Source organism: Geotrypetes seraphini, chromosome 2 (genome assembly GCF_902459505.1).
Source record: "Geotrypetes seraphini chromosome 2, aGeoSer1.1, whole genome shotgun sequence".
In the NCBI taxonomy this organism is placed as follows: Eukaryota; Metazoa; Chordata; class Amphibia; order Gymnophiona; family Dermophiidae; genus Geotrypetes; species Geotrypetes seraphini.
The window spans coordinates 54,333,978-54,359,717 of NC_047085.1; the positions used below are offsets into that span (position 1 = coordinate 54,333,978).

At 40.8% G+C, this 25,740-nt stretch overlaps 1 protein-coding gene across 1 annotated transcript in view; it reads left to right on the plus strand.

Moving 5' to 3' along the window:
• CSMD3 (CUB and Sushi multiple domains 3) overlaps positions 1-25,740 on the plus strand; it is a 1,852,015-nt gene that overhangs the window by 1,523,660 nt on the left and 302,615 nt on the right. Inside the window, exons 44-45 of the mRNA XM_033933128.1 lie at positions 4,428-4,605; positions 16,819-16,964. Coding sequence (XP_033789019.1) covers positions 4,428-4,605; positions 16,819-16,964 — 324 coding nt within the window. The remainder of the gene's footprint in view (positions 1-4,427; positions 4,606-16,818; positions 16,965-25,740) is intronic.

Here is a 25,740-nt window from a genome sequence, read left to right on the forward strand (position 1 = left end):
CTGACTGACTGACTCTTTGGTTTTGATGTGCACCATAACTTGTGGCTGGCTAACATCAAGTTGCTTTTTGAGGTGAAAAGCAATCAATACAATACAATTTTTATGTATATTCTGCCAATACCTCCATGAAGTTCACAGTGGTTTACATAAATAATTATGAAGATACAAATGATTAAATAGTATTACAATATTTAGGAATTAGTAATAACAAATTCTTGAAATAGATAGGCCTTTTATGAAAATCTTAAAATTAAATTGCTGTTTAATATTGGTAAAATTTTCCAAAGTTTTGCTGCTTGATAAGCCCACGTGGAGTTAAAAGATCTATTGTAACTTATATTGTTAATGACTGGATACTGAAAAGTATCATTATTTCTCAGATTTAAAGATGGATTATTGGAAAAATTAAAGAGTTGAGGCATATAATCTGGAGTTTCTCCAAAGGTATTTTAAATAGTACATACCTTCTATAGGTAGCCACTACAGTTCACGTAGGAAAGGTGTAATGTTTCTTCAATCTGAAGATTAATCTAATGGCTGTATTCTGTAAAGTTTGGATGGTTTTTTTTTTTTATTATAAATTTCAGGGAATCTAAGAAAGTGACATTTCAATATTCCAGTTGAGACAAAACTAAAGATTGTGCCAATGGGCAGAATTGATAATTATCTAAATACTTTCTAATCCTTCTAAGGGGTCATTTTACAAAGGCACGGTAGTGGTTTAATGCGTGGAATACTACGCGTTAAACCGCCTGTCGCGCTAGTACCTAACGCCTCCATTGACGATGTGTTAGGATTTTAGGCTGCCGCGGGGGTTAGCGCGTGATGAAATGTCCGACGCGCTAACCCTTTAGTGCGTCTTGATAAAAGGAGCCCTAAGTTTTCAGCAAAGACCAAAAGGCTTTTTTTTTTTTTAAATTATCAAGTGGACATGAGGTAATAGAGAAAGATTGTGATCAAAATGGACTTCTAATATTCTTATTACTTTAGCCAGTGGATAATCCATTTTATTTATGGTTAAACCATCCTAACATGAATTGTGATACTAAACATAATTTGGTTATATACTTTAAGAGAATGAGAAGCTGAAAGACAACCCATCTGCTTTCCATCTTCATTGCTACAATGCAGGGTCAGCAATAGGCAATCAGCGGAGGGTGTTAGTCATTATGGAGGGGAGGTGAGTACCAAGGCAGCAACCACAAACAATGGCGCACTCCAAGTTCACAAAGATAAGAAGATCCAAATGGTAACAAAGCCTTACCTTTTCAACTGACCCTTTTAGCTTCTTTTAACCATTTTCCTCATTTTATCATAGTTGCCTTTTCGTAAATTAAACCCCCCCTACAGTAGATTTCTTTTGCGATGTCACTCCCGGTATCAGCTCAAATTTGATTACGTTATGTTCACTGTTTCCCAGCGGATCCAACACAGTTAACTCTTGTACTTTGCCTTGCATTCCACTAAGGACCAAATCTAAAATAGCTCCCCCTCTTGTCGGTTCCCGGACCAGTTGCTCCAAGAAACAATCATTTATGACATCTAGGAATTTTACCTCCCTAGCACTCCCCAATATAACATTTAACCAGTCAATTTTGGGTTAATTGAAATCACCCATTATTATACTGTCACCCAATTCTCCAGCTTTCCTAAACTCTGAAAACATTTCTTCATCTGTCTGTTCTTTTTGTCCTGTGGGACAGTACCTTATTCCTTCCCTTCCCACATGGAATTTCTATCCATAAGGATTCCACACTGCTATCTATGTCATGCAGAGTGTTTATTTTATTTAATTCAATTCCCTCTTTAACATATAACGCAACCCCTCCTCCAATTTGATCAACTCTATCCTTGCAATATAATTTATACCCAGGTAACACAGTGTCCCATTGATTGTCCATAAAAGGCTAACAAAATCTGAGAAGCCTTGCATTGGGGGACCTGAGGCTCCTTGTGTAACTCCAGACTGGAGAAGAGGAGATGCATCTTCCACCATCATGTGTTTGTGTTTCGCCCCATCACTGCTCAGTTCATTTAAGCAGGATCTTTTCCCCTTCAACCAGTTCTTCCAGGATTTCAGGGGTTCCAAGGCCTTGGAGGACTAACTGAGGTCCAAGCCCGAAACTCCCGCCCCTTCCTTCCATGTTCCATGGTATGTGGAACACATCTGCTCCTTAACAAGTAACTCTGTGCAACCAACACAGGATCTCGGACGAAAGCCCTGTGACATCCATCAGAGGCAGTCACAAATTTGCTATTTTCAAAACCTATATTCTAGACAGATATCTATGTTGTTGATCTGTAGTTTGTCTAAATCTCAAGGGGGTGTGATGAAGGTGAAGAAAATGCCTCGTTTTCGCCTTATATGAACTTTATACAAAAAGGATGACTAGCCAACTGAGGATTCTACAGAAAAAGCACTGTTATTTATTTATATATTTATTTATTTAATGAAAGTAGGATTAATGTGATAAACTTATGAAATAATATAAGACCTTTACTGGGTTGCGAGTGGGTGCATAACTTTACACACCATGGACCAAATTCTATAAATGGTGTCCCAATTGTAGGTGGCAAAGTACTGCCTAACCAGCCAATTGGGATGCACATTTTTAATTAAAAAAAACAACCTCCCGAGGCAGGCCACCTACATTGGAAGCACTTCCGGGAGCCTAGGGAGGCACGTAAGCCTGCCTAAGCTCTCCTAAGGCTAGGTGTGAGCTTGGCTTGGCCCGGAAGTAGCCTTACGCAGACCTAGACAGAAGTACACACCTCCCTAGGCCCGCAGTAGACGCATAAGCAGATGCAACCATTGAGTTTATCGCAGCAAGAGATCTATCTCCCTGCCGTGATAAGATTAGCGGCCACGGCCACCCAACACCCCCATATATCACCAGCAGGAGGGATGCCTTGTCCCTTCTGCCGGAACCCTCCCCGTGCATCGCCTGCCTAGTCCCTCCTGCTGGAACCCCCCCACTCCTCCATATATGACCTAAGCACTTAGTTCTGGGCTCCTTTGGGAGGACGGGCTAAATAAATGAATAAATAAATAAAGGCCAAGAAGGCCTAATAAAGTCCAACAGTAAATAGCAAGAACAGATGTGGGATCCATGTTTTGGCATTGTGCTTGCCTCACGGGTCATAATTTCTGTTGGATACAGTCCTGAGAATGAGGTTCACAAAATATCTCAGTGGTTACAGAAGTGCACAGCAGAAAGTAATAATAATATATCACCCTTTGTGAGGAATGCAAAAATTGATCCTTTACATCAATACCTTTATTTAATTAAGTACTATGTATTTGTGTTACTCATTAAAAAAAAACTTTCTACTCATACCTCATGTGCCTTTTTTACTTGAAAAGTCTTTGGTTTACCCCTACTCTGAAGTGATTTGATTTTCTCCTCTGCATGAGGATTTTTGCTCTCCTTCTGTTTTTGTTTTTTGTTTTTTTTGATAATTAAGTGACCTAGCCATATTCTGCTCCAAACTCTGCCATGTCAGCTCCCACCTGAGAAGTATGCACCATCATATATCGGTGCATGTTTGCATAAAAAGAGAGGAACATGCACTATACAAATGGTGAAAGAAGACAAGGAATGCACATTCAAAAATAAAGCTCTGTGCTATACATCCAAATGTTTATTGACTTTGATTGATCATTTAAAACCTGACATTTTTCACCATCAGACTTCACAGAGGTAGATGTACACCTGTAGCTGAGTAAAATACATTCTGATTATGCCGATCTCCAATGTGCATGGTGTGTTAGTGAACTAAGGGAGTCTTTTACTAAGGCACGCTAGCCAATTTAGCGCACGCTAAAAACTAATGCGCCCGTTAGATTCTATGGACACGTTAGCATTTAGCGCGTGCTAAATCGGCTAGCGTGCCTTAGTAAAAGACCCCCTAATTAACATAACATAACAATCAACATATACCACAGGACCGTGAAGTTCGATGCGGTTAACAAAAGTTTATAATAGTGTATACAATTGAATAAACTGAAAATTACGTAAGTTAAAGACTCACAGAATAGATTACTAAAATATAACGTCTATAAACATGGAAATTAATTACCCCAATATTTAAGAAACAAGTATGTCTTTAAATTTCTTCTAAATGAATGCACACCCCAATTTGTTCGTCCATGAATTCCCTTTAATTTTGCCACATATGTTTGGAATTCTTGACTTTATACAACCTTTGGATTTATGCATTTATCTTACCCGCTTGTCCCAAAATATAGAATTTTCATAAAATACTCAATAACTTATGCCAGTCTCAAACTTTAGCATTTTATGTTTGCAAAGGCCCAAGTACAAGGCAACATATATTTGCAAACACATATTTCACTTCAGATAACAAGAACACTTAAGTATTTATGACATTTTTTTGCAGTTAAATTTATTGTTGAATTTTTGTAGCTCTCTGTGGAGGAAATATAACTGCAATGAATGGGACCATTTTCTCTCCTGGGTACCCCGATGAGTATCCAAACTTTCAAGACTGCCTTTGGTTTGTTAGAGTACCCCCTGGAAATGGAATCTACATCAATTTTACTGTCCTCCAAACAGAACCAATATACGACTTCATTACTGTCTGGTAAGTCACCACTATTATGGTTAATTTATTATATTAGAAATGAGACCATAAAAGAATATACAGATGAAAGCCAAAATCTCCAGTCTTTATGTATTATTTAACTCTCACATTGGCCATTGAAATTGAAAAGTAATTTTGAAGAACTTTTTCAATCACAATAGTTCTTGTTCATACATATTGCAACATGTGAAGGCAGACTTCAGAAAAAATATAAAAATCAGAATTGAGACATCTAACACAAGAAGTCTCAAAATCAGATAGTGCTTTAGAAAAGGATCTGCTTATATAAATCATTTTCTAAAATACATGCAGGTATGAATGTGTACATGGGCCACATTTTAGAATGACCCGACCCATCCATGCCCCTCCCTTGGCCATGACTCTTTTGGGTTTGTGCACTATGGCTCAAATTCTTTAAAAGATGGCTAAAAATAGGTACCTAGATTGGCATGCCTAGTCAATCTAGATGACTAAATTACTCCCTCTTTTACGAAGCATAACACGGGTTTTGGCAGCGGCGGTAACTGCTCCGACACTCATAGAATTCCTATGAACGTCAGAGCAGTTACCGCTACTGCATTCATAAAAGAGGGGTTTAATGATCTAAAAAGCTTAATCAGAACTGATTGGAAATCAACAACTTGTAAATTACTTTAATTGCACTTAAATTAAAGGTAGGCACCTAACTTTGTAGGCACCTACCATTTTAATGTAGGCACTGAGTCCAAGGTACCTACTTGAAAGCAGGTATGGTTAGGGGTAGATTGTGGCCTTGTTTTACATGCAGGTGCCTGTTTTGGACTTAGGTGCTGGTATTTAGGGCATAAACATGATGCCCCTTAGGTTAGGAAACCAAGTGATTCCTAAGACCACTTAAGGTGCCACTAGGCATGATTCTATAAAGATTCTATAAAGATTCTATAAAGATTCATATAGAATTGCATCTAAGCACAATTTTACTCGGCGCCGTTTATAGATTTGGGCCCTATGGGATTTAGGCACCCACCATTATAGAATGATTTGCTGCCAGATATGCATGCAAATTCTAATCAATTAATGTCAGTGATTGGTTGTTAGCATCTAATTATTGATGGTTTGTTGCTCATTAGCTAATTAAGTTATGCATGCCCAAATACAGAATCTGGGGGTTAATGATTGAATTAACGTGTGCTAACAGTTGGCATGCATTTCAGAGGTAGCAGTTAATGGGCTCTAATTTGTGCATTAATGGGTCTTTTCACAAAGGGTATGCTGCCAAATAGCACACCTTTGTAAATCCTGCAATAGTGTTTAATGAACTTTAGTAAAAGGGCCCCTAAGTGTCAGAACATACATGTTGAAGTGCTGACAATTAAGAAATGTGTGCCTATCATTTTGGAATCCAAGACATCTATGTTCTCCCAATTAGGTACTGTGCCTGCAATTATGTGGTATTATTGATTTTGCATGTGTGTACATGTGTGTGTGTGTGTGTGAGGGGGGGGGGGGGAACAAGGAGACTAAAAGGAGCAACTTCTCTTAATCCAAGTGTAGAGATATGCTCAGAACAAGCACTTTTGCAAAACCTTGATGAGCCTGGGATCAGCTGTTAATCTCAACATTGATCTTAGTGCTTTCCTCAACTAAAATGGCGAATACACATGTGTTGGCCCTATTCTTTACCCACCCTAATCACACCCATATGTAAATCCATCTTTCTAAAATATGATTTTATATGTTTATTCAATAAATACATGTACATGCTGGTATTATTAACCCATTCACTTGGTAAACAGTGTTTCAAAATAAGCACCTATATATAGAGCACAACAATAAGGGGTTGATTCTATAAAATGGTGCCTAACTTGGCCAATGCCTACAAAGATGTCAATCACACTTAGGTGCCATTTATAGAATTGCGGCCAGCAGCGCCTCTATAAAACTTTAGGCACCTGAAATGTAGCCAGAATTTTAAAGGCCTACATTTCAGACACCTATGTTTTTGGAGAATCACTCTTAGCAGTACCTAAGTCACACTCCTCCCATTGAAACACACCCTTAGGCATTGGCGCCGATAGGCGCTTATTGCCCAGTTATTTTTTTAACCAATTATTGAGACTATTAGGGGTATGTTGACAATTAAGTTAGGCACCTAAGAGGTACCTAACTTTAGGCACCCTTTATAGAACCAGACATGGGCAACTCTGTTCCTCGAGGGCCGGAATCCAATCAGGTTTTCAGGATTTCCCCAATGAATATGCAGTGCATGCAAATAGATCTCATGCATATTCATTGGGGAAATCCTGAAAACTTGATTGGATTCCGGCCCTCGAGGACTAGAGTTGCCCATGTCAGAATTAGCCCTTAAGTTTCTCTTAAGAACCTAGATCAGTGATGGCTAACCTTTTTGAGCCCGAGTGCCCAAACTGCCGCACAAAACCAAAGAATTTCCTCAAAGTGCCAACACGTCAATTAAACCTTAATAACAAGATTTTAGTATCTAAAAACTCTTTGTAAAGTTGCCTGAACTATGTAACATCATTTTTAAAGGTTGGAATCTTTGTATTGTCAGAGAATCAATTTGATTCACAATCCTTTGGTTTTCATTTCAATTTATTGGCAATTTATAATGTTTTAATGATTTCATTCATGGGCCGAATACACACATACTTTTCTCTGTCGCCGCACTCTTTGACCAAAAGATTTGTAAGCCTGCAACCACGTCAAGGTAGACTCTTTCAGCAGCTCCCCTCCCTCCCCCTTACCTTTGTGGCCAAGTCAAAATTATCTACCAACAATAAAATTTTAAAAACACAAAGCACGCTGTACGCAGAGAAAATGTTAATTATCATTTATATTCCGCGGGTTTTCAAAGAGGTCAAGGCAGATGACTTTATGCAATGTCACCTCAGTAACAACTATACAAAAATAGACAAATATTCCCCCTCCCTTTTTACTATACCGCGATAGCGGTTTTTAGCGCAGGGACCTGCGCTGAATGCCCCACGTTGCTCTTGAAGCTCATAGGCTCCCTGCGCTAAAAAACGCTATTGCGGTTTAGTAAAAGGGCGCCATAGTGCAAAATATAGACAGCATATATAAATTCTCAAAACGGACACATTTTGATCACTAAATTGAAAATAAAATCATTTTCCTACCTTTGGTACTTTCATCAGTCTCTGGTTGCACTTTATTCTTCTGACTGTGCATCCAATATTTCTTCCCTTTTTTCAGCCTCCTGTATGCTTTCTCTCCTCCAGACCTCATTCCCTCCCCAAACTTTTTCTTTGTTTCACCCTGCCCCCTTCTTTCTTTTTTTCTCTCTCCATACCCCCTTTCATTCTGTATGTCTGTCTTTCTCTCTCTCTCCGTGCCCCATTTTTCTTTGTTTCACCCAGCCCTCTTTCTTTTTTTTTTTTTTGCTCCCTGTCCCCCCCCTTTCTTTCTTTCTCCTTGCCCTCCCCTATGCCACCACCATTGGGAAAATGCTGCCACCGCCACTGGGGAATAGGCTGCCACTGCCGCTATCGGGAACAGGCCGGCGCCGAGTTCGCCCTGCTTCTCTTCCCCACGGGGCCGACCAACTCTCGCCACTCGACGTCAATTCTAACATCGGAGAGGACGTTCTGGGCCAGCCAGGCAGCGATTGGCTGGCCCAGAACGTCCTCTCCGACATCAGAATTGATGCGGGTGGCGAGAGTTGGTCGGCCCCACAGGGAAAAGCAGGGAGAACTTGGCAACGGCCTGTTCCCAATGGCGGCGGTGGCACTCAAGTGGTTAAAGAGACGCAGTTTGCCAGCCTAGGGAGAACACTGGAGGGTGGCCAGCTGTGCACCCCCTTGGGGCGTAAAACCGGGGCAGACCGCCCCCACCCCCACCTTGGTATGCCACTGTCTGTACCTCACTCCCTCCCTATGACCAAAAATTCTTTCTTCTATTCCCCGTGTACACAACCATCTCTTTCCCTCCTTTCCTCTCTCCCAAGTTCATGCTTTCTGTGTCCAAAAACCCATTCCATCCCCCACCTCAGCATCTCTTTCCCTCCCTTCCTCTCTCCCAAGTTCATGCCTTCTGTGTCCAAAAACCCATTCCCTCCCCACCTCAGCATCTCTTTCCCTCCCTTCCTCTCTCCCAAGTCCATGCTTTCTGTGTCCAAAAACCCATTCCATCCCCCACCTCAGCATCTCTTTCCCTCCCTTCCTCTCTCCCAAGTTCATGCCTTCTGTGTCCAAAAACCCATTCCCTCCCCTACCTCAGCATCTCTTTCCCTCCCTTCCTCTCTCCCAAGTTCATGCCTTCTGTGTGCAAAAACCCATTCCCTCCCCCACCTCAGCATCTCTTTCCCTCCCTTCCTCTCTCCCAAGTCCATGCCTTCTGTTTCCAAAAACCCATTCCCTCCCCCACCTCAGCATCTCTTTCCCTCCCTTCCTTTCTCCCAAGTTCATGCCTTGTGTCCAAAACGCACTCCCTCCCCCTTTTCTGTTCCCCGTTTGTCTCCCAGCCCATCTTAGCAACTTTCTCAGCAAAATGTAGCTTGAGCCGCGTAGGCTTGTCTTCTATTTCCTGCCTGTCCTGCCGCGCACACATAGCCGACCAGAAGTCTTCCCCGACGTCAGCGCTGACGTCGGAGGGCGGGCTTTGCTTAATCCCTCCCTCTGACGTCAGCGCTGACGTCAGGGAAGATTTCCGATCGGCTGTGTGAGCGGCAGGGCAGTCGGAGTAGAAGACGAGCCTCGAGGCTCGAGTTATATTTAACCCCGCGGGTCCCCCATCGTCCCCGTTCAGCTCTCTCTCCTGTGCACCCCCTGGTAGTACTGCCCTGATGGCGGCCCTGCGCGTGCCAGCTGCAAGGCCTTCGCGTGCCACAGTTGGCATGCGTGCCATAGGTTCGCCATCGCTGACCTAGATCTTTACTAACTGCTATTTTAACAGTGATGGTGATGGGGGTGATGGTGGACACAACATTAAAAGCATCATCACAGTGTGCGATAGCAGCAAAGAAAGCGAACATAATGTTGGGTATTATTAAAAAGGGTATCACAACCAGGACGAAGGAAGTCATCATGCCGCTGTATCGTGCAATGGTGCACCCGCACCTGGAGTACTGTGTCCAGTACTGGTCACTGTACCTCAAGAAGGACATGGCAGTACTTGAGGGGGTCCAGAGAAGAGCGACTAAATTGATAAAAGGTATGGAAAACTTTTCATACGCTGACAGGTTGAAAATGCTGGTGCTTTTCTCCCTAGAAAAGAGGAAACTTAGAGGAGACATGATAGAAACCTTCAAAATCCTGAAGGGCATAGAGAAGGTAGACAGGGACAGATTCTTCAGACTGTGGGGAACCACAAGTACTAGGGGTCACTCGGAGAAATTGAAAGGGGACAGGTTTAGGACAAATGCTAGGAAGTTCTTTTTTACCCAGAGAGTGGTGGACACATGGAACGCGCTTCCGGAGGTTGTGATAGGCCAGAGCACAGTACAGGGGTTCAAGGAAGGTTTGGATAAGTTCCTGAAGGATAAGGGGATTGAGGGGTACAGATAGAAGCAGAGGTAGGTTATATAAATGGTCAGGAACCACTTCACAGGTCATAGACCTGATTGGTCGCCGCGGGAGCGGACCGCTGGGCACGATGGACCTCTGGTCTGACCCAGTGGAGGCAACTTCTTATGTTCTTATGGTCCCTAATAAGTCAGACAAGCAATATAGTTATATCTTAGTTTATCTTAGAGTAAGGGATTTGACTGCCAATTTGATTTATTTTAAAACCCTCATACATTTCAGACACCAGAGATATGAATCTTTACATAGCAAATACAATTCTTAAAATTGGAACATGATTCATTATTTGATATTTGGAGAAGATTTTCAAGTCATGTGATGTTTCATTGCCAACAAAGATTCAAATTATGCAGACAATGTATGTTTTTTTTTTCTGTTATAATCAGTGGATGCAAAAGTTAGACCATGAAAAAGCATGACAGAAAGAGTCATGAGGCATTTGAGTTGTGGTGCTAGAGATGATTGTTATGAAATAAGATGGGTTGACACAATCAAAACAACGAATAATCTGTTAAAAAGTCACTGCACACAAACAGGAGATAGGATCTTCTGAGGAAGTCAATATATCTAGTCACCAAGAGATTATTTCAATTTGACAGCAATTAGTCAAATATTTTAAAAAAATTATGATTTACTTTAACATATATACAAGGGTGGTTTGAAAAGTTTGGTTAAAAAAAACCAATTTAAACAAATTTTCTTAAAATTTGACAAAATCTATTTTTCCAATGGGATGGAAAAACTGAACACTTTCTCGACTAAGGGGTTCATAATAATTAAAAAAAAAAAAAAAAAAAGTCTAAAAAGTGGCCTAAATGGGTACTTGGACGATCAAAAAGCCTGATCGTCCAAGTACCCATAATCAAAGCTGGTTTTAGATGTATCTAAAACCAGTTTAGGCCTTTCCCCTGTTTCTAAACACATAGAGCAAAAAGTGGTGTTTTTAGAGGAGGGGAAAGGGCGGGAGGTGGGCCGACCTACACCTAGGCGTACAGCAGGTATAACCAAAAGTTTAGGCAGGTTGTCTAGTCGGCACTTATACATTTTGACTTAGACTCAATGCAAGCAGCTGGGTCACCGCCAGACCCAGCAATGTAAAGGCCATAGCGATAGGGAGTGAGGAACATACGAGGAGTCTGGATAGTGAGAATGACAGGGTTGCGGGTGTCCACCTTACAAGGGGAAGGGGCTGGTAACTTGCGAAGGAACATACCGGGAAAGCCAGTAAATTTGGCTGGTTTCCAGGTGTCATGAACTACATCAGCCCAGGAAAAGCAGGAAGTCATAGCAGCACGGGCAGGGCACATATACTTTCCATCAGAGGAATAGGCACGTTGCCAAGACAGGCTACCACAGCCACGTCTGTCATACCGGGCACTTTTAAGTCCAAAATCAGATCTGGAATAGTCAAGAGCAGCAGTGAGAGAGCAGACATCAAAGACAATAGAAGCAGGGTGATCAAGAGAATGAATGGTGATAGACAATTTACGATGTAGCTACTGTAGTCTGCACTGTCCATACAAAATAACTACCCACTTCCTCAGGAGTTTGAACTACCAAGTATATTGTAAAGGAATTTCTGTTTCCAATGGTATGTAGAAGCTGAGTGAGAATAGCACGTTATACAAACGTGCATGGGAAGAAATAATTCATAAAGAACACCAGGAGAAAGACACAAAACGGGAAAGCAAAGGAGACAGTAAGCACACAAGAATGAATCACAATCCAAATATTTCAATGGTCAGAAAAATATGGATACCTAACCTCTATCATTGGTAGTCTAGTACTTTAAATCTTCCAACACTGGGATACAAAAGCTGGGATGTGCCCAACACAAACCCTACATGACAGACAAAGGTCGCTGGTTGTTGTTTGTATGTGTTTTTCTTTTTGGGTTTGTTTTATTACCAGCAGACACACTTTTACAACTGCGAGAAACTATCTGGCTCAATTCACTTTAAATGACGCACTGCCTGTAACAAATCCACTGCTCCACTGCACGCAGGATCAAATACTAGTTCCTTCGAGCTTGACAAAATTATATGACTAAAATCACAGTCCTTATTCACATTCATCAGTGCGAAACTCGCATTCTTAATTCTGGCTAGATCCACATGCATTTTACAGTTGCTGTATTGCCTACCAATTGGACTAATAGGTGTCGGACGTCACCTATCCCTAAGGTCCATTGAGCTGTTAGCTTCTCAAATTTTTTAATCCATGGGCCAGCTCCCTGCATCAAAGGCAGGAGCTGCTGTTTAATTGCCACAAAATCAGTGAAGCTCCAGGGAATGTAGGAGCGCTGCACTCCCCCTCCTTCTTTTGTGCTCATGAGAAGGGGGGCTTGTATAATAGGCATGGGTGTAGTCACGCTTTGTCCTAAAGCAGTTCCTGGGAATTGAACTGCTTCTCCCTTGTACATGTGCTCATATGGTTCCCACACCTATAAGCCTTTTTTCATGTATTTGAGATCCCAGCAGGGGTCTCCTGTGCTTTGCTTGATGCACAGTCGGGCAGTATTCATATGGATAGTTTCAAATGACCCCTCTCGGGGGTAGGGAATCATTTGCGGGGCCTGTCCTTCTGTCCAATCTGCCAAATTAGATACCCAAACATATACATACTTGGGAGATCTCTCATTCTGGAGTACTATCTCCATAGGAGAGAGTGCTGAGTGGAACATGGTTCGGACAGGGTCTGGATACACATGTGTTTGTGCTGCATGTTCGTCAGATGCTGAATCAGAAAACTCAGAGTCTGATCCAGAGTCTGGAGCTGTCACTTTAATCCATTTTTCATGGAAGTGGGAGATGTTTGTAGCTAATTTAGAATGATTGGCCGTTTGCATGACCTCTAGAGGTAACATCCTGATGTAGACTAAACTGCTCAATTCCCTATTATATACAAAATATACAATCTCTTGAAAACAAAAAACACGCGTGTCCCTACACTGTTCTATCTTTCCCTATTTATAAAACTGACGTCTAATATATACAAAAATGAAAGTAAAAAGTTGTACTTACAATTTGTACAGTGTTAAGTCCGTACGGTCTCTGGGTGACTAGAAATATATATATATTTGCCTCACCCAGGAACACCGTCCGTCCAGCACCAAGGCGAAATACTTACGCCTCCTGAACGTGTTTCTCTTTGGAGTTCAAAACCCAAGCATGATCACGTCGGGCAGTCACCAATGAAGTAAAAAGGCTGCTTTTAGTTACCTCGTTGGAATGACTACGAGACAGCATTGTATCTTCCAAAACAGACAATATTAGTTTATTGGTAGTATAAAAACTTACAATGATACAGCAGCAAAGGCATATCTAAAAAAATGTATTGTCAGTTCAGAATATGCAATGGAGAGAAGAATTTGCTCTCATATGCTTAGCAGGGGGCTAGCAGTTCCCCGTAGCATAAGTAAGTGAATCTTTCTCTGGCTTTTCTTAGAATGCACGTGTTAGACCACATTGAGAAATATAACTGTTATCTTCTTTTTTTTATATTTAACTTTTCACAGAACTTTTCAAGCCACCCTTATATACAAGTCTAAATGTTCACACCTAAATGATAACATTCTATAAGTGCGTAATTTTTTTAACCTGCCCATGCCCCACCCATGTGCCTCTCCTATAAATACCCCATGAAGTTACATACTGTACAATGTGCATATTCACATTATAGAATATCACTGTGTACTCAAATTGCACTTATGCATGTGAATATGACATTCATGTATAAAAACATTAGTATTCGAAAATTGTAGCACACAAATGGTGCATACATTTAGGTAGAATCTGGCTGCTATTCAAAACTATTTAACCAGTAAGGAATGGTCCTGGCTGGTTAAATAGCATTTTAGGGCCAAATTCTATAAACAGCATCCCTATTGTAGGCAGCGGTAGGCATCCTACCGCTGTCTAACCTGCAAATCAGGACACACATTTTCTAAAAAAAAAAAAACAACAAAACAGCCCGAGGCAGGCTACCTACATTGTAGGCAGGCATCTGTTGCAGATGCAGGTAGGTGCCTAGGGATGCGTAAGCTCGCCTACGGCTGGACATGGGTGTGGTTTTGTTCAGAAGTGGCCTTAGGTGAGCTTAAGTGGCCCTAAGTATCTCCCTGAAATGTAGGCCAGCAAAATAGAGGTGGCTGCTAAACTGATCATGGCAAGGAAATCTCCCTGCTGCACTCAGCTGAGTGGCAGTGGCAGGGAACCCCTGAACCTCACTGCAAGTCAGCTGTCAGAAGGGATGCCCGACGCCGAGGGAGAAAATTCAAGATGGTGTCTCAGTAGGACAGACGCTGTGAGGCTCTGAGTCCGGGGAACTTTTTCTTTTAAAACTTTCATTTTACAATAGTGATTAGATGTGTAAGAGGAAGGGGAAAGTCAGGACTTACCTATCTGAGTCCTCTCCACGGCATGATCCTCCTGAGTGGCGAAGAGGCAGCTTTACCTGGGCTTACCCTCAGGTTTTATCCCTGGGAGCTCATTTCTTCTTACGTTTTCCCTGTAAATGTCTAATTTTGTACGATCCCAAACAATTAAAGGCTTTCCTTGAAAATAGGCGCAAGATACAGGTCCAAGTTAGAGATCCACGGGAAGAATTAGGAGATTAGCCTAAAGAGGAAGGAAGTTTAATTTAACTTTAGTCCTATCTGAGATGCTGTCAATTGTTTAGTATTATTTCCTTAAAGCCAACTTATGCAGCCAAATAATGTGTTTGCTCAAAAGAGGGTATGTTAACATACTGTGAATTATGGTTCCAATCACCTGCTTGAGCAAACTACTGAATTTTATTGGATTGAGATGATCACAGAGGAATGATATATGCTTCATAAATGTAAAATAAGCATTGATTTCTAGAAAAGAGCATTCATCTAATAACGGAAAAATGAAAACTGTTTTTCAGACTTGTAATGATCATTATCTTCATTGTGCAATAAGTTATCAACCAAAATAGAATTATAAAAATATATTATTTAAAAGAAGAAATAATTTTACATAACATCTGTTGTACCATGTTTGAACTGTAATAGCATGATATTTTATGCATCATGGAGCCAATGAGATTTTGTCAAAAACATACAAGTAAAATCTTTTATGCCACTGCTTAGAATATTATTGCATTCTTAATAAGACATTCCAAATAATCCTTAACCTTTCTCTATAAATTGTAAAATTCAAGAAGTGACCGTAAATTATATAATTGGGGTTATTGCACAGTTTTTTTGTTTTTTTTTTAATTGTAGTTGGTCCTCATTTCAAAATAAAATAAGGCTGATGGCCTATAAAAATGTGACTGTAGCTCAAAACTATCACACAGTTTGACTCACATATACACAATTGTCTGGTTGATATATATAAATTCCAGGATTAGACTAGCAGAAGCAATTTAGGTCAGAACATTCAAGTGCTAACAGTACACAATGCCTGCAAATAATACACTTTGGGGTAATTAACGTAATTAACTGCTATATTTGTTAAGGTTGCCTACAATTCATCTGCAAAAAAAAAAAAATCCTAATTATTCCTGTGATACTATATAAATGAAGACCTTAATTGGAAACTAGAAAGCATAGTTTTTCCTTCCTTTCTTTTTTTTTATGAAGCATAGTATCTTTTCTTTCTTTCTGTTTTACCACATTCTCTTTTGCTGCAGGAACATCACCCCATATCAATAGATTATGGGTTCCTTTTACTAAACCACGGTAGAGCTTCTTACCACGGGCCGGTGAGGTAAATACTCCAACATTCCTATGAGGGTCGGAGCACTTACGTTGCCGGCCCATGGTAAGAAGCTCTGCCATGGTTTAGTACAAGCCAGCATAAGTAATTATAGGTTTGCTTGCTGACTTTGCATAAAAGAACATCTCTATGCAAGTAATTCATGCACCTCTCTCCAGATTTGAGCATATTGGGTTCACCAAGCATTTGCGGATATTTCATTTTTGTATATTGAGTGTACGTGTGTGTGTGGATAGATAGACAACATGTTTGAGTGACCAGGTACATTTATAAGGCTCATTTTTGAAACAGAAAAAATGTCCAAAAAAGGGCACAAAGCAGGAGATGTATTTTTTTTTTTTCCCACAAAAACATCCAAATCACTATTTTTGAAACTAAGGGCTTCTTTTACTAAGGTGCGCTAGCATTTTCAGCACACGCACGAAATTACCGCGCAGTACGCTTCTAGAATAACACCAGCTCAATGCTGGCGTTAAGGTGTAGCGTGCGCGGCAATTTAGCGCGCGCTATTCCGCATGTTAAGGCCCTAACGTACCTTTGTAAAAGGAACCCTAATTTTTAAGACGTTTCTCTATGCAATTTGTCTAAATCTCAAGTAGGGGTGTTGAAGGCGTATTTTGGGTGGGACTAAGGTAGGCTTTACTGTTTGAACATTTTTCTGCGATAATGGAGCAACATTGTAAAAACATACTTTATTTACTCTCTGTTCTGTCCTATTTAATTTTTAGTTCTTTTATAATGTTGAATTTCATAGTAATTGTAAATCGCTTTGATTGATTGTGAAAGTCAGTATATCAAATACTTAAACAGATGTGTCTAAATAGAATTATATTCTCTGTAACAGTGATAATGCTTATTATGTAATCAATTTTTATGTGCAATAAGATTAATTTTTTCCCATTAATTTTGGTTTTCTTTTTTTTTAGGGATGGACCTGACCAAAGCTCACCACAGATTGGACAATTTAGTGGCAATACTGCCTTGGAGTCAGTCTATAGCACATCAAACCAGATCCTAATTAAGTTCCACAGTGACTTCACAACAAGTGGCTTCTTTGTCCTCAGTTACCATGGTTTGTATTATCTAGCTACGTATAATCTTATTATTAGACTATTTCAAATCTTCTTTTTAAACTTCTTGGGCCTGATATTCAGCTAACAGTGAATCAGCATTTTGTTAACCGTCACCAGGGTTTAACCTGAAAATTCAATGCCAGGCCATATCTGGGTTTTAACATTTAATTTCCAGGTTTGTGAAACTGGCTAATGCATAGCCAATTAAATGCTATATTCAGCACTTTACCAGTTATGGGTTACAGCATAAAGATAGAACTGACTTTAATGCAATCTTATTTTTTGCAGTTAACTGACTCTCGGCACTTAACCAGTCAAGTGCCAGCACTGTCCCTGAAACGTCCCCCAAATAGCCTGTTTTCGGTTTGGTGCTAATTGGTTATTTTCAATAGCATTAACCAATTAAGTGCTGCTGAAAATTAGTGGTTAGCCCCAAGCATGTGATTTAAATGGCCTGGAGCTATTTTTGTCCAGTTAAATTGTGTTTCCATTCTCTAAAATGTTTTACATTTGAAGTACCTCTCAGTTTTCTTATGTGTTTTAATAGTATTTTCTAATTAAATATCATTAACTTTTTAGATTTGTATAAAAACTTTAAAAGTTTCTACTTTTCTGAAACCCCTGCCTCATTTTCTTCTCAGCATGGGACCGAGTTTCAGCAGATTTATCACAGAAAGAAAAATGAAAAATCTGTTGAAAATGCATACACAGATGCCTAATATTCTGCTGACAAGATAATTTTGTTTTACCTGTAATTGGTATTATATATCAAATGTAAGGGCAAATGTGATAAATCATTGTCAGATAGATAATGTTAGTTGTAAATAACTTCACAATTGCTATTTTAAAAAAGTAAAAAAAAAAAACTTCTGCTTAATACTGTAAATTGTTGGGAAAAACAAAACTCGACCTGAATGCCCACCCTCAAGACTCAAGATCATTACTTATTTTTTCCCCATAAGGTTTCCCATCGAGCTACAAAAGTAGACCTTGTATCTATCACTACCCCCCCCCACACACACACACATTATCCTTCTTCTCTATCTGAATCAATTGCAGTATAAACATAGGATTCTCTTCACAAATATCAGGATGAGTGGGAGTAGGTTGCCCATACTTTCTTCTCACATGAGAATTTGCTGCTAAACTGTGGTTGGATTGAATCGGGACTGGTCATAATAGCTGTCACCGGGTACAATGACTTGATGTACCCTATATAGGAAGAGGGAGCATGCTGTATGTATGCAACTCCCATGCTCTAGTTAGTCAGGCTTCTCCATTGAGCTGGCGTTAGTTTTTGGTGCGTAGCACGGGGCTAGCACACGCAGCAATGTAGCGAGCACTAAAAACACTAGCACACCTTAGTAAAAGGAGTCCTAAGTTTTACTTTAGTTTAGTGCACATATTCACAAACCTTGCATGCTGTAAGGAAATACTATAGTGTACACTTTTTTGTAAAAAAACAAAAGGAATTGACCCCAAAATATCCACAAAGAAGAAAATCCAGAGAAAACCAAAAAAACTCTGTGGAGTGACGATGTTCCCAAATGGACTTTATTTGAAAGTATCAAAGTTCCAAAGGTACACTGAAATCATCCACATAAAATAATTCCATCCACATAAAAGTAAATCATCCACATAAGAGCCAGTACCTAGTCCACTAGGGATAAAAGACCCAACACGGTCCGCGTTTCGACAAAAAGTCTTCTTCAGGGGTCCCTGGGGGTCCTATAAAGGTGAGTACGTGGGAAACAATTGTGTGGTGAACCAGAAGTGAGACACTGCTTGCATTTGCACTTTTTTGTAACAGGGTGCAACGTCTCCAAACAAGCATGCACCATTCCCCAAGAGTGCATACTCTGGGATGGATTAAGCAAATGGTGCCGTTATCATGTAGTCCTCCAAATATGATGCCATTAGCGTGTTGTGTGCAGAATTGTGGCTACTTGAAAAGGCAAGTGCTGGAAATGTAGGCAGGGGTTTTAAAGGCCTACATTTCTAGCACCTACCTTCATGAGAATCGTATCTACAGCGGCACTTATCCATTCCATAGTGACCTTAGGCACCTCGAGGCGCATAAATGGTTGAATGGCACTGGGTTTGAAGGCACCCTTAGGCGCCTCAATTTTTTAATGCTATTTTAATAGATTTTTTATCTGCTCGATTGCCCTCCCCCCCCAGACACATTTTAACTAAACTACAATAGCGGTTATTAGCGCGAGGAGATGCACTGAATGCTCCACACTGCTCCCAACGCTCATAGAGTTTCTATGAGCATTGGGAGCAGCGCAGAGCATTCAGCACAGCTCCCTACACTAATAACTGCTATCATGGTTTAGTAAAATAGGTGATTACTGCGCCAATTGAACCAATTAAGTTAGGTGGCGTTAGGGCACCTAATATTGCCTAACTTATGGCGCCTTTATTAGAATCTGGTCCTCTGTGAATAGTGCATACTATTTCTCAATAAAGTGTGTTCTTTCGGCAAAGGCTACTTTCTTGATAACCATGTCACTTACAAGGATGCTCATGCTTTTACCCAGGCCTGGAAATGGCTTTGATGTACATGGTCCTGGGGTGAGTAGAAGGAATTCTGCCTATACTTAGCTATTCTCCCTATCAGCCCTACTTCTCTCATGTTCAGTTCATTATCTGCCTCCAAATGAATTTACCAGCATATAAACATAATTCGCAAGATTTCACTGAATCTATTTGTCATTTATTAGGTTCAGTTCTCACAGCTTCTTTGCCTCCTTCCAGAATGCTGTTACAAAGCAAAAAGAACAAAACCATCTCCCCAGGGTTGCTATTAAGATTCACAAGCTTCAGGTATTATAAAGAACTCAAGAACAATATTCTTCTGTACAACAACTCACAAACATTTTAAATCACATACCTACTTCCAAATGTACTAAACAATTGTGATTTGCAGTATTCTAGGCTGCTTCAAAAACCTATACCAGGTTGTCAGCCCTACCAATGCGTGCCATCTCCTATGGGGACACAGGACACAAATGAGAGGGATTCTTCTTCTGCCCTTTTCTTAAATAAAAATACAGAATTTTGAGGATAGTACCTTTTGGCATTCACCAAACTTTTCCTCGGAAATTATTCCGAGGAGTGAATGAATACTCTTGGAATTTCCTTACTCATGGAACACTCCATAAGGAGATATCCCATTTGTTACAAATTTCTTCCTTCTTTCATACTTCATAAGTCAATTACATAATAATATAGTAGATGATGGAAGATAAAGACCTGTATGTGCAACAAGATAAATTCATAGCATGTATTTAGTCAAGGTAAATCTTGCCTTACCAATCTACAGTGGCGTACCTAGCATATGTGACACCCAGGGCCCATCATTTTTTGACACACACACCCCCATCTGTACGAAAATATGATTTTTAGTAACAAGCCACATGTCACACATGAGTACCTAGGAAAAGGCAGCATCTTACATACTGCAGTGAACAGTACAACATCAATACACTCATTGTAAAACTAAACAAGCCAGATTAGTACAGATCAATCATGCAGTCAATCCTAACAAAAAAACATGTCTTTCAAACACACAGAACACAGAAAACACCTTCGCCTAGTATGGAATATGTCATCACATACTAACCCCTCCCCCTTTTACAAACTGTAGTATGAATTTTAGCCATTGTGGTAACAGCTCTGACACTCATAGAATTCTGAGCATCAGAGCTGGTACCACCACGGCTGGCATCAGAGCACTTACCTGATTGGCCTGCAGTAGAAGCCTCAACCACAGCTTTGTAAAAGAAGGCCATTGATTCTTAAATAATCCAAGTTTATCATCAATGAAAACAACTATGGGTCCTTTTACAAAGGTGCGGTAATCGCTCCATCGCCCATAGAAATTTATTGGGCGTCAGAACATTTGCCGTGTTGTAGCCACTAGCACAGCTCTGTAAAAGGTACGGGGAGGGGAGGGTTATGTGCAAGAGGAAACATTCTGACCATGATTCTGCAAAGTGTGTCCCAATTTTAGGCAGCTATAGGCATTCTACAGATGTCTAATCAGCCAATCGGGATGCACGTTTTTTAATAAAATGCTCCCCAGGCAGGCCGCCTATATTGAAGGCGCCTCCAGGAGCCTAGGGAGGCCCGCAAGACGCCTAAGGCCTTAGGCAAACCTAGACGTCCCTACGCATCTCCCTGCTCTCACCCCCCCCCCTTTACAGCTCCTCTCTTCCCCGTCTTCAACACCCTCCCAGGACCAATCAGGCCTTAGGCTTTGTGGGATGGGCCGGGCCCTCCTCATTTCGACAAGGCAGGCCTGCTAGCTGGATGGTAGCAAGACTCGTCCGTCCGGTCAACAATTAAAGGTTAGTTTGGGGGGGAGGTTAGTTGAGGGGGATGTTAGGGGTGGTCATTGGTGGGTATTAGCACGGGGGGAGGGCTGTTAGCGTGGGGGGGGGCATCTTCCGGCAGGAGGGATTGGGCACCCTCCTGCCGGTGATAGGTAATGTCGGGGGCATCTTCCGGCAGGAGGGGTTGGGCACCCTCCTGCTGGTGATCAGTAGTGTGGGGGGGGCATCTTTCGGCAGGAGGGGTTAGGCACCCTCTTGCCGGCAATCGGACACGCAGCCACTATATTTATCGCAGTAGGGAGATCCCTTGCCGCGATAAGTGTAGCAGCTGCGTCTACTCTAACCCGATTCTGTAACTGGCGTCTGTAACATGGACGCCAGTTACAGAATCGGGATTAGTGTAGGCCCGATTCTGTATAGGACGCTCCTCCTGGGCCGTCCTATACAGAATCCGGGCCTCTCTGCTTGTATTTTACTTCTCTGTACTGTGCTTGTTTTTTCATGGTATTTGCTCTTTCTACTCTTTTTGTTTTAGTTTCTACTTTCTGTGCCCTTTCATTGTTTATTTTCACTTTTCTTTCTTACCATTATATATTCATCCCTCATTGTTTACATTTTCCCTTTAGTTATTTTATTTCATTTGATTACTTGCCTTTCTGCAATAGGTCTCAAAACAGGGAAAATCAATAATAGCATTCAAAAGTACAGATTTAAAAAAACAATCTTTACATTCCATACAGCAATAAAATAAAACAATTGGGTCAAAAACCTAATGTAAAATATAGGAAGCCAACAGGTCCTCATACTGACCAATCACAAAGAAAAAAAAATATCAATCCACTTATCTTGCCTTACAGAGAAGCTCTACATCTAAATGCTGATTACAAAAATGTTACACTTTTCCATCATTGAAAGTCAGTTCTTTTTCTAACACTTATTTCTCAAAATAAAGCCCTCATTACCTAGTCCCCATCAATAAGGGATATGCATTCATTTGCGGCCATTCAGTTAGTATGCCTTAAAAAGATTTAACACATGCAAAAACAATTAACCCATATTAAACTGCACATGAACATGCGTATGTTTTGTATGTTAAAAGTTCTAATGAGAATTATATATTTTTTATGTTAAAAAGATTGAAACAAGCAAAAAAAATATCCTAAAATAGAGTGCCCTCATAACACTGGAATTCACACCTCGCTCAGACTGTTCACATAAAAGACACCAACTCACAAATAGTGGCAAAAATGGGCTGCAGATTTATTGTCATTAAGAACAAATCTTAATAAAATCAACTCATCAACATTTTCCAATACAGTGTAGCTTATTCTCAAAATTCTGGAGCTACTCGGTGTCAAAATAGCTCCTCTTCCAAAATTCTCCCCCATTCCCCAATTCCCTTTCGGCAAGACTTACAGTGCTGCAGAGTCCAGCCACCACCCATGGCGGTATCGCACATGAGCAGTTAACAAAATTTAGTTGCCAAATCTGTTGCATAGCCACACTGATCCAAAATGGTTTCCCCAACATATAATTTTTTTTGCTAACAAAACTGAGACCAACCCTACCCCCCACCCCCATTCCCCCAAAACAACACCCTCCAAGGAGATGACTCCCAAAATAGGGAAGGGAAGGGCGGGAAAATTTTCCCCACCAACCCTAACCTTCCCACACTCCCTCCAGACCCCTAATGCTCCACTGCCCGCCAATTCTCCTCACAAACCTGGTCGCCGTACTTTAAGAAGGATATGGCGATACTCGAGAGGGTCCAGAGGAGAGCAACAAGGATGATAAAGGTCATGGAGAACCTTTCATATGCTGAAAGGTTGGACAAGCTGGGGTTCTTTACCCTGGAAAAGCGGAGACTTAGAGGGGACATGATAGAGACTTATAAAATCATGAAAGGCATAGAGAAGTTGGAGAGGGACAGATTCTTCAGACTAGCGGGGAAAACAAAAACAAGAGGTCATTCAGAAAAAACTGAGAGGAGATAGATTCAAAACGAATGCAAGGAAGTTCTTCTTCACTCAGAGGGTGGTGGACACCTGGAACACGCTTCCAGGAGAGGTGATAGGACAGAGTACAATACTAGGGTTCAAAAAGGGACTGGGTGACTTCCTGGAAGAGAAGGGAATTGCATTATTAACCTGGCATAACTAAGGGCTCCTTTTACAAAGCCACGTTAGCGGCTTTATGGCACGCACATTTTTAGCACGCTAAACCCCACACTAGCCGAAAAACTACCACCTGCTCAAGAGGAGGCAATAGCGGCTATTGCGGCGGGCAAATTAACACACGCTATTACGCGCATTAAACCGCTAATGCGGCTTCGTAAAAGGAGCCCTAAAGTTTTAAATAACTATTTTCCTGCACATCTTTGTCTTGTTCTTTTTGGTTTCTTTTGTATATTGTTTATCATTTAGTATTTGAGCTTCATAGATTGACAAGTTCGAAAAACAGTTCACACCAGTCTTCAAAGAACATGCATATTTCCATATTTTTAGAACCAGCAGTATAAACATCCCATAAAAAACTTCACCACTGGAATTTATATCTGCTCCAAATCACACATAATCAAGTTTCAAGTTTTTATTAAAATATGATTTGATCGCTTATCTTGTTTTACTAAGTGAAATGCAATTTAAAAAAAAAAAAGCATAAAACATACAAATTACAATATATGAGACGAACAATACAAACACACAAACTAACTGGTACAAAAAGGTAGAGGGGGTAGAACTACAATCTACTTTTAGAGGAAAAAGAGGTAACATATGGAAAGCACGATAAGGAAAGCAGTGGGAAAAATGAAAAAAAAAAAAAAGTGCAGAGATATCTGTTTAAAAGGAATTATAGGCTGTAGGTATCTTTAAATAAAAAAAGCTTTTCAAGTTATTTTTGAAAACGCGCTAAATTTTCTTCCTCTCTTAAGTACGTTGGAATAGAGTTTGAGATGGGACTTGTGCTAATCTCTCTTACGGTCTAAATAATCTCCCTGTGCATACTGCATTTATTATTTTATATTTATTAGCCACCTTTTCATGAAGAGGTTCTCCTAAAGTGGTTTACAATTCATTGACTAGTAATCAGGTATTCTTACATATTTTCCTTATCTTTCCTGACAGGCTCACAATCTAACTGTGGTACCTGGGGCAATGGAGGATTTTATTGATTTACTAATCTTTAAGCCCGTTACATTAACGGGTGCTACAATAGATGTCTGTCTGTCTTTATTTCTGTCTCTCTCTCTCCTTGGGACGCTGTCTGTCTTTCTTTCTGTCTCTCTCTCCTTGGCCGTTGTCTGTCTATCTTCCTGTCTCCCTCTGTCGCTCTCTGTGTGTGTCTGTGTTTCTGTCTCTCTCTCTCCTTGGCTGCTGTCTGTGTGTCTGTCTTTCTGTCTCTTTCTCTCTCTCTCTCCTTAGCCGCTGTCTCTGTGTCTGTCTGTCTCCCTCTCTCGCTCTCTGTGTGTGTCTGTCTTTCTGTCTCTCTCTCTCTCTCCTTGGCCGCTGTCTATGCGTCTTTCTGTCTCTTTATTGTGTTAATTTACTGAAATTTAATTTATTTTCTTGATTCCAACAATGGTGGACTAAATAGTAAGTTATATATTAGTTACTTGGGGCGGAGGGGCGGGGTCCAGTATTAGAACTTATGCCATTACAATTTACCTACATCCTTAGGATCAAATGATCTGTCTGGAAACCAAGAACATCAACTAAGATACAGTACCTAAGCCCCGCCCACTCCTTACCCCATTTCATCCGTCCTGCCTACCTCAAACTGTCATCCTCTGCCCCTCCAGCCATTCGCTCGCAGCCAGAATGATGCCTCCCCCTTAGCCTGTGGTGAGCGCCTAGCTGCCTCCTCCCAGACGTGGGATGCAAGTGTGACGTGAGCAGCTGCCCCCAATCTTTAGCTTCGAGGAATTCTTGACCTTCCTCTATGTTATCACGTGCGCACGCATCACTCACCCATGCACACATGCCACCCTCTTTAACATTCTGCCGGCTACAGATCATGGATCACGCAGGTAGGAGTGCGCATGCAGGATTAGGGTTTTATTATTAGTGATTTTCTATCCCGTTGTCCCCAAAGAGCTCAGAAGGGGTTTCAATTTGCCATAGTTATAGTGGAAGATTTATCAATACAAGTTTATATCCTAATGCAACACATACCGAGGATCTAGGACCAATATACATTTCTTTGTAATCCTTGCCCAGCATCACGAGGAACAAGCTGGGATTGAACTCACAACCTTAGGCAGCTCAAACCGCCAGGCCACCTCCTCTATTATTTCCCTACTGAAATGCTGATTTATCAAATCCACCATTAACAGATGGGACAGTACTTTTATGCATAAGTTCAAAAACCACATCTTTAGACATCCTATTGATCTTGATTTATTTTATTCTTAATGTATTGTTTTATAAAATGGCTT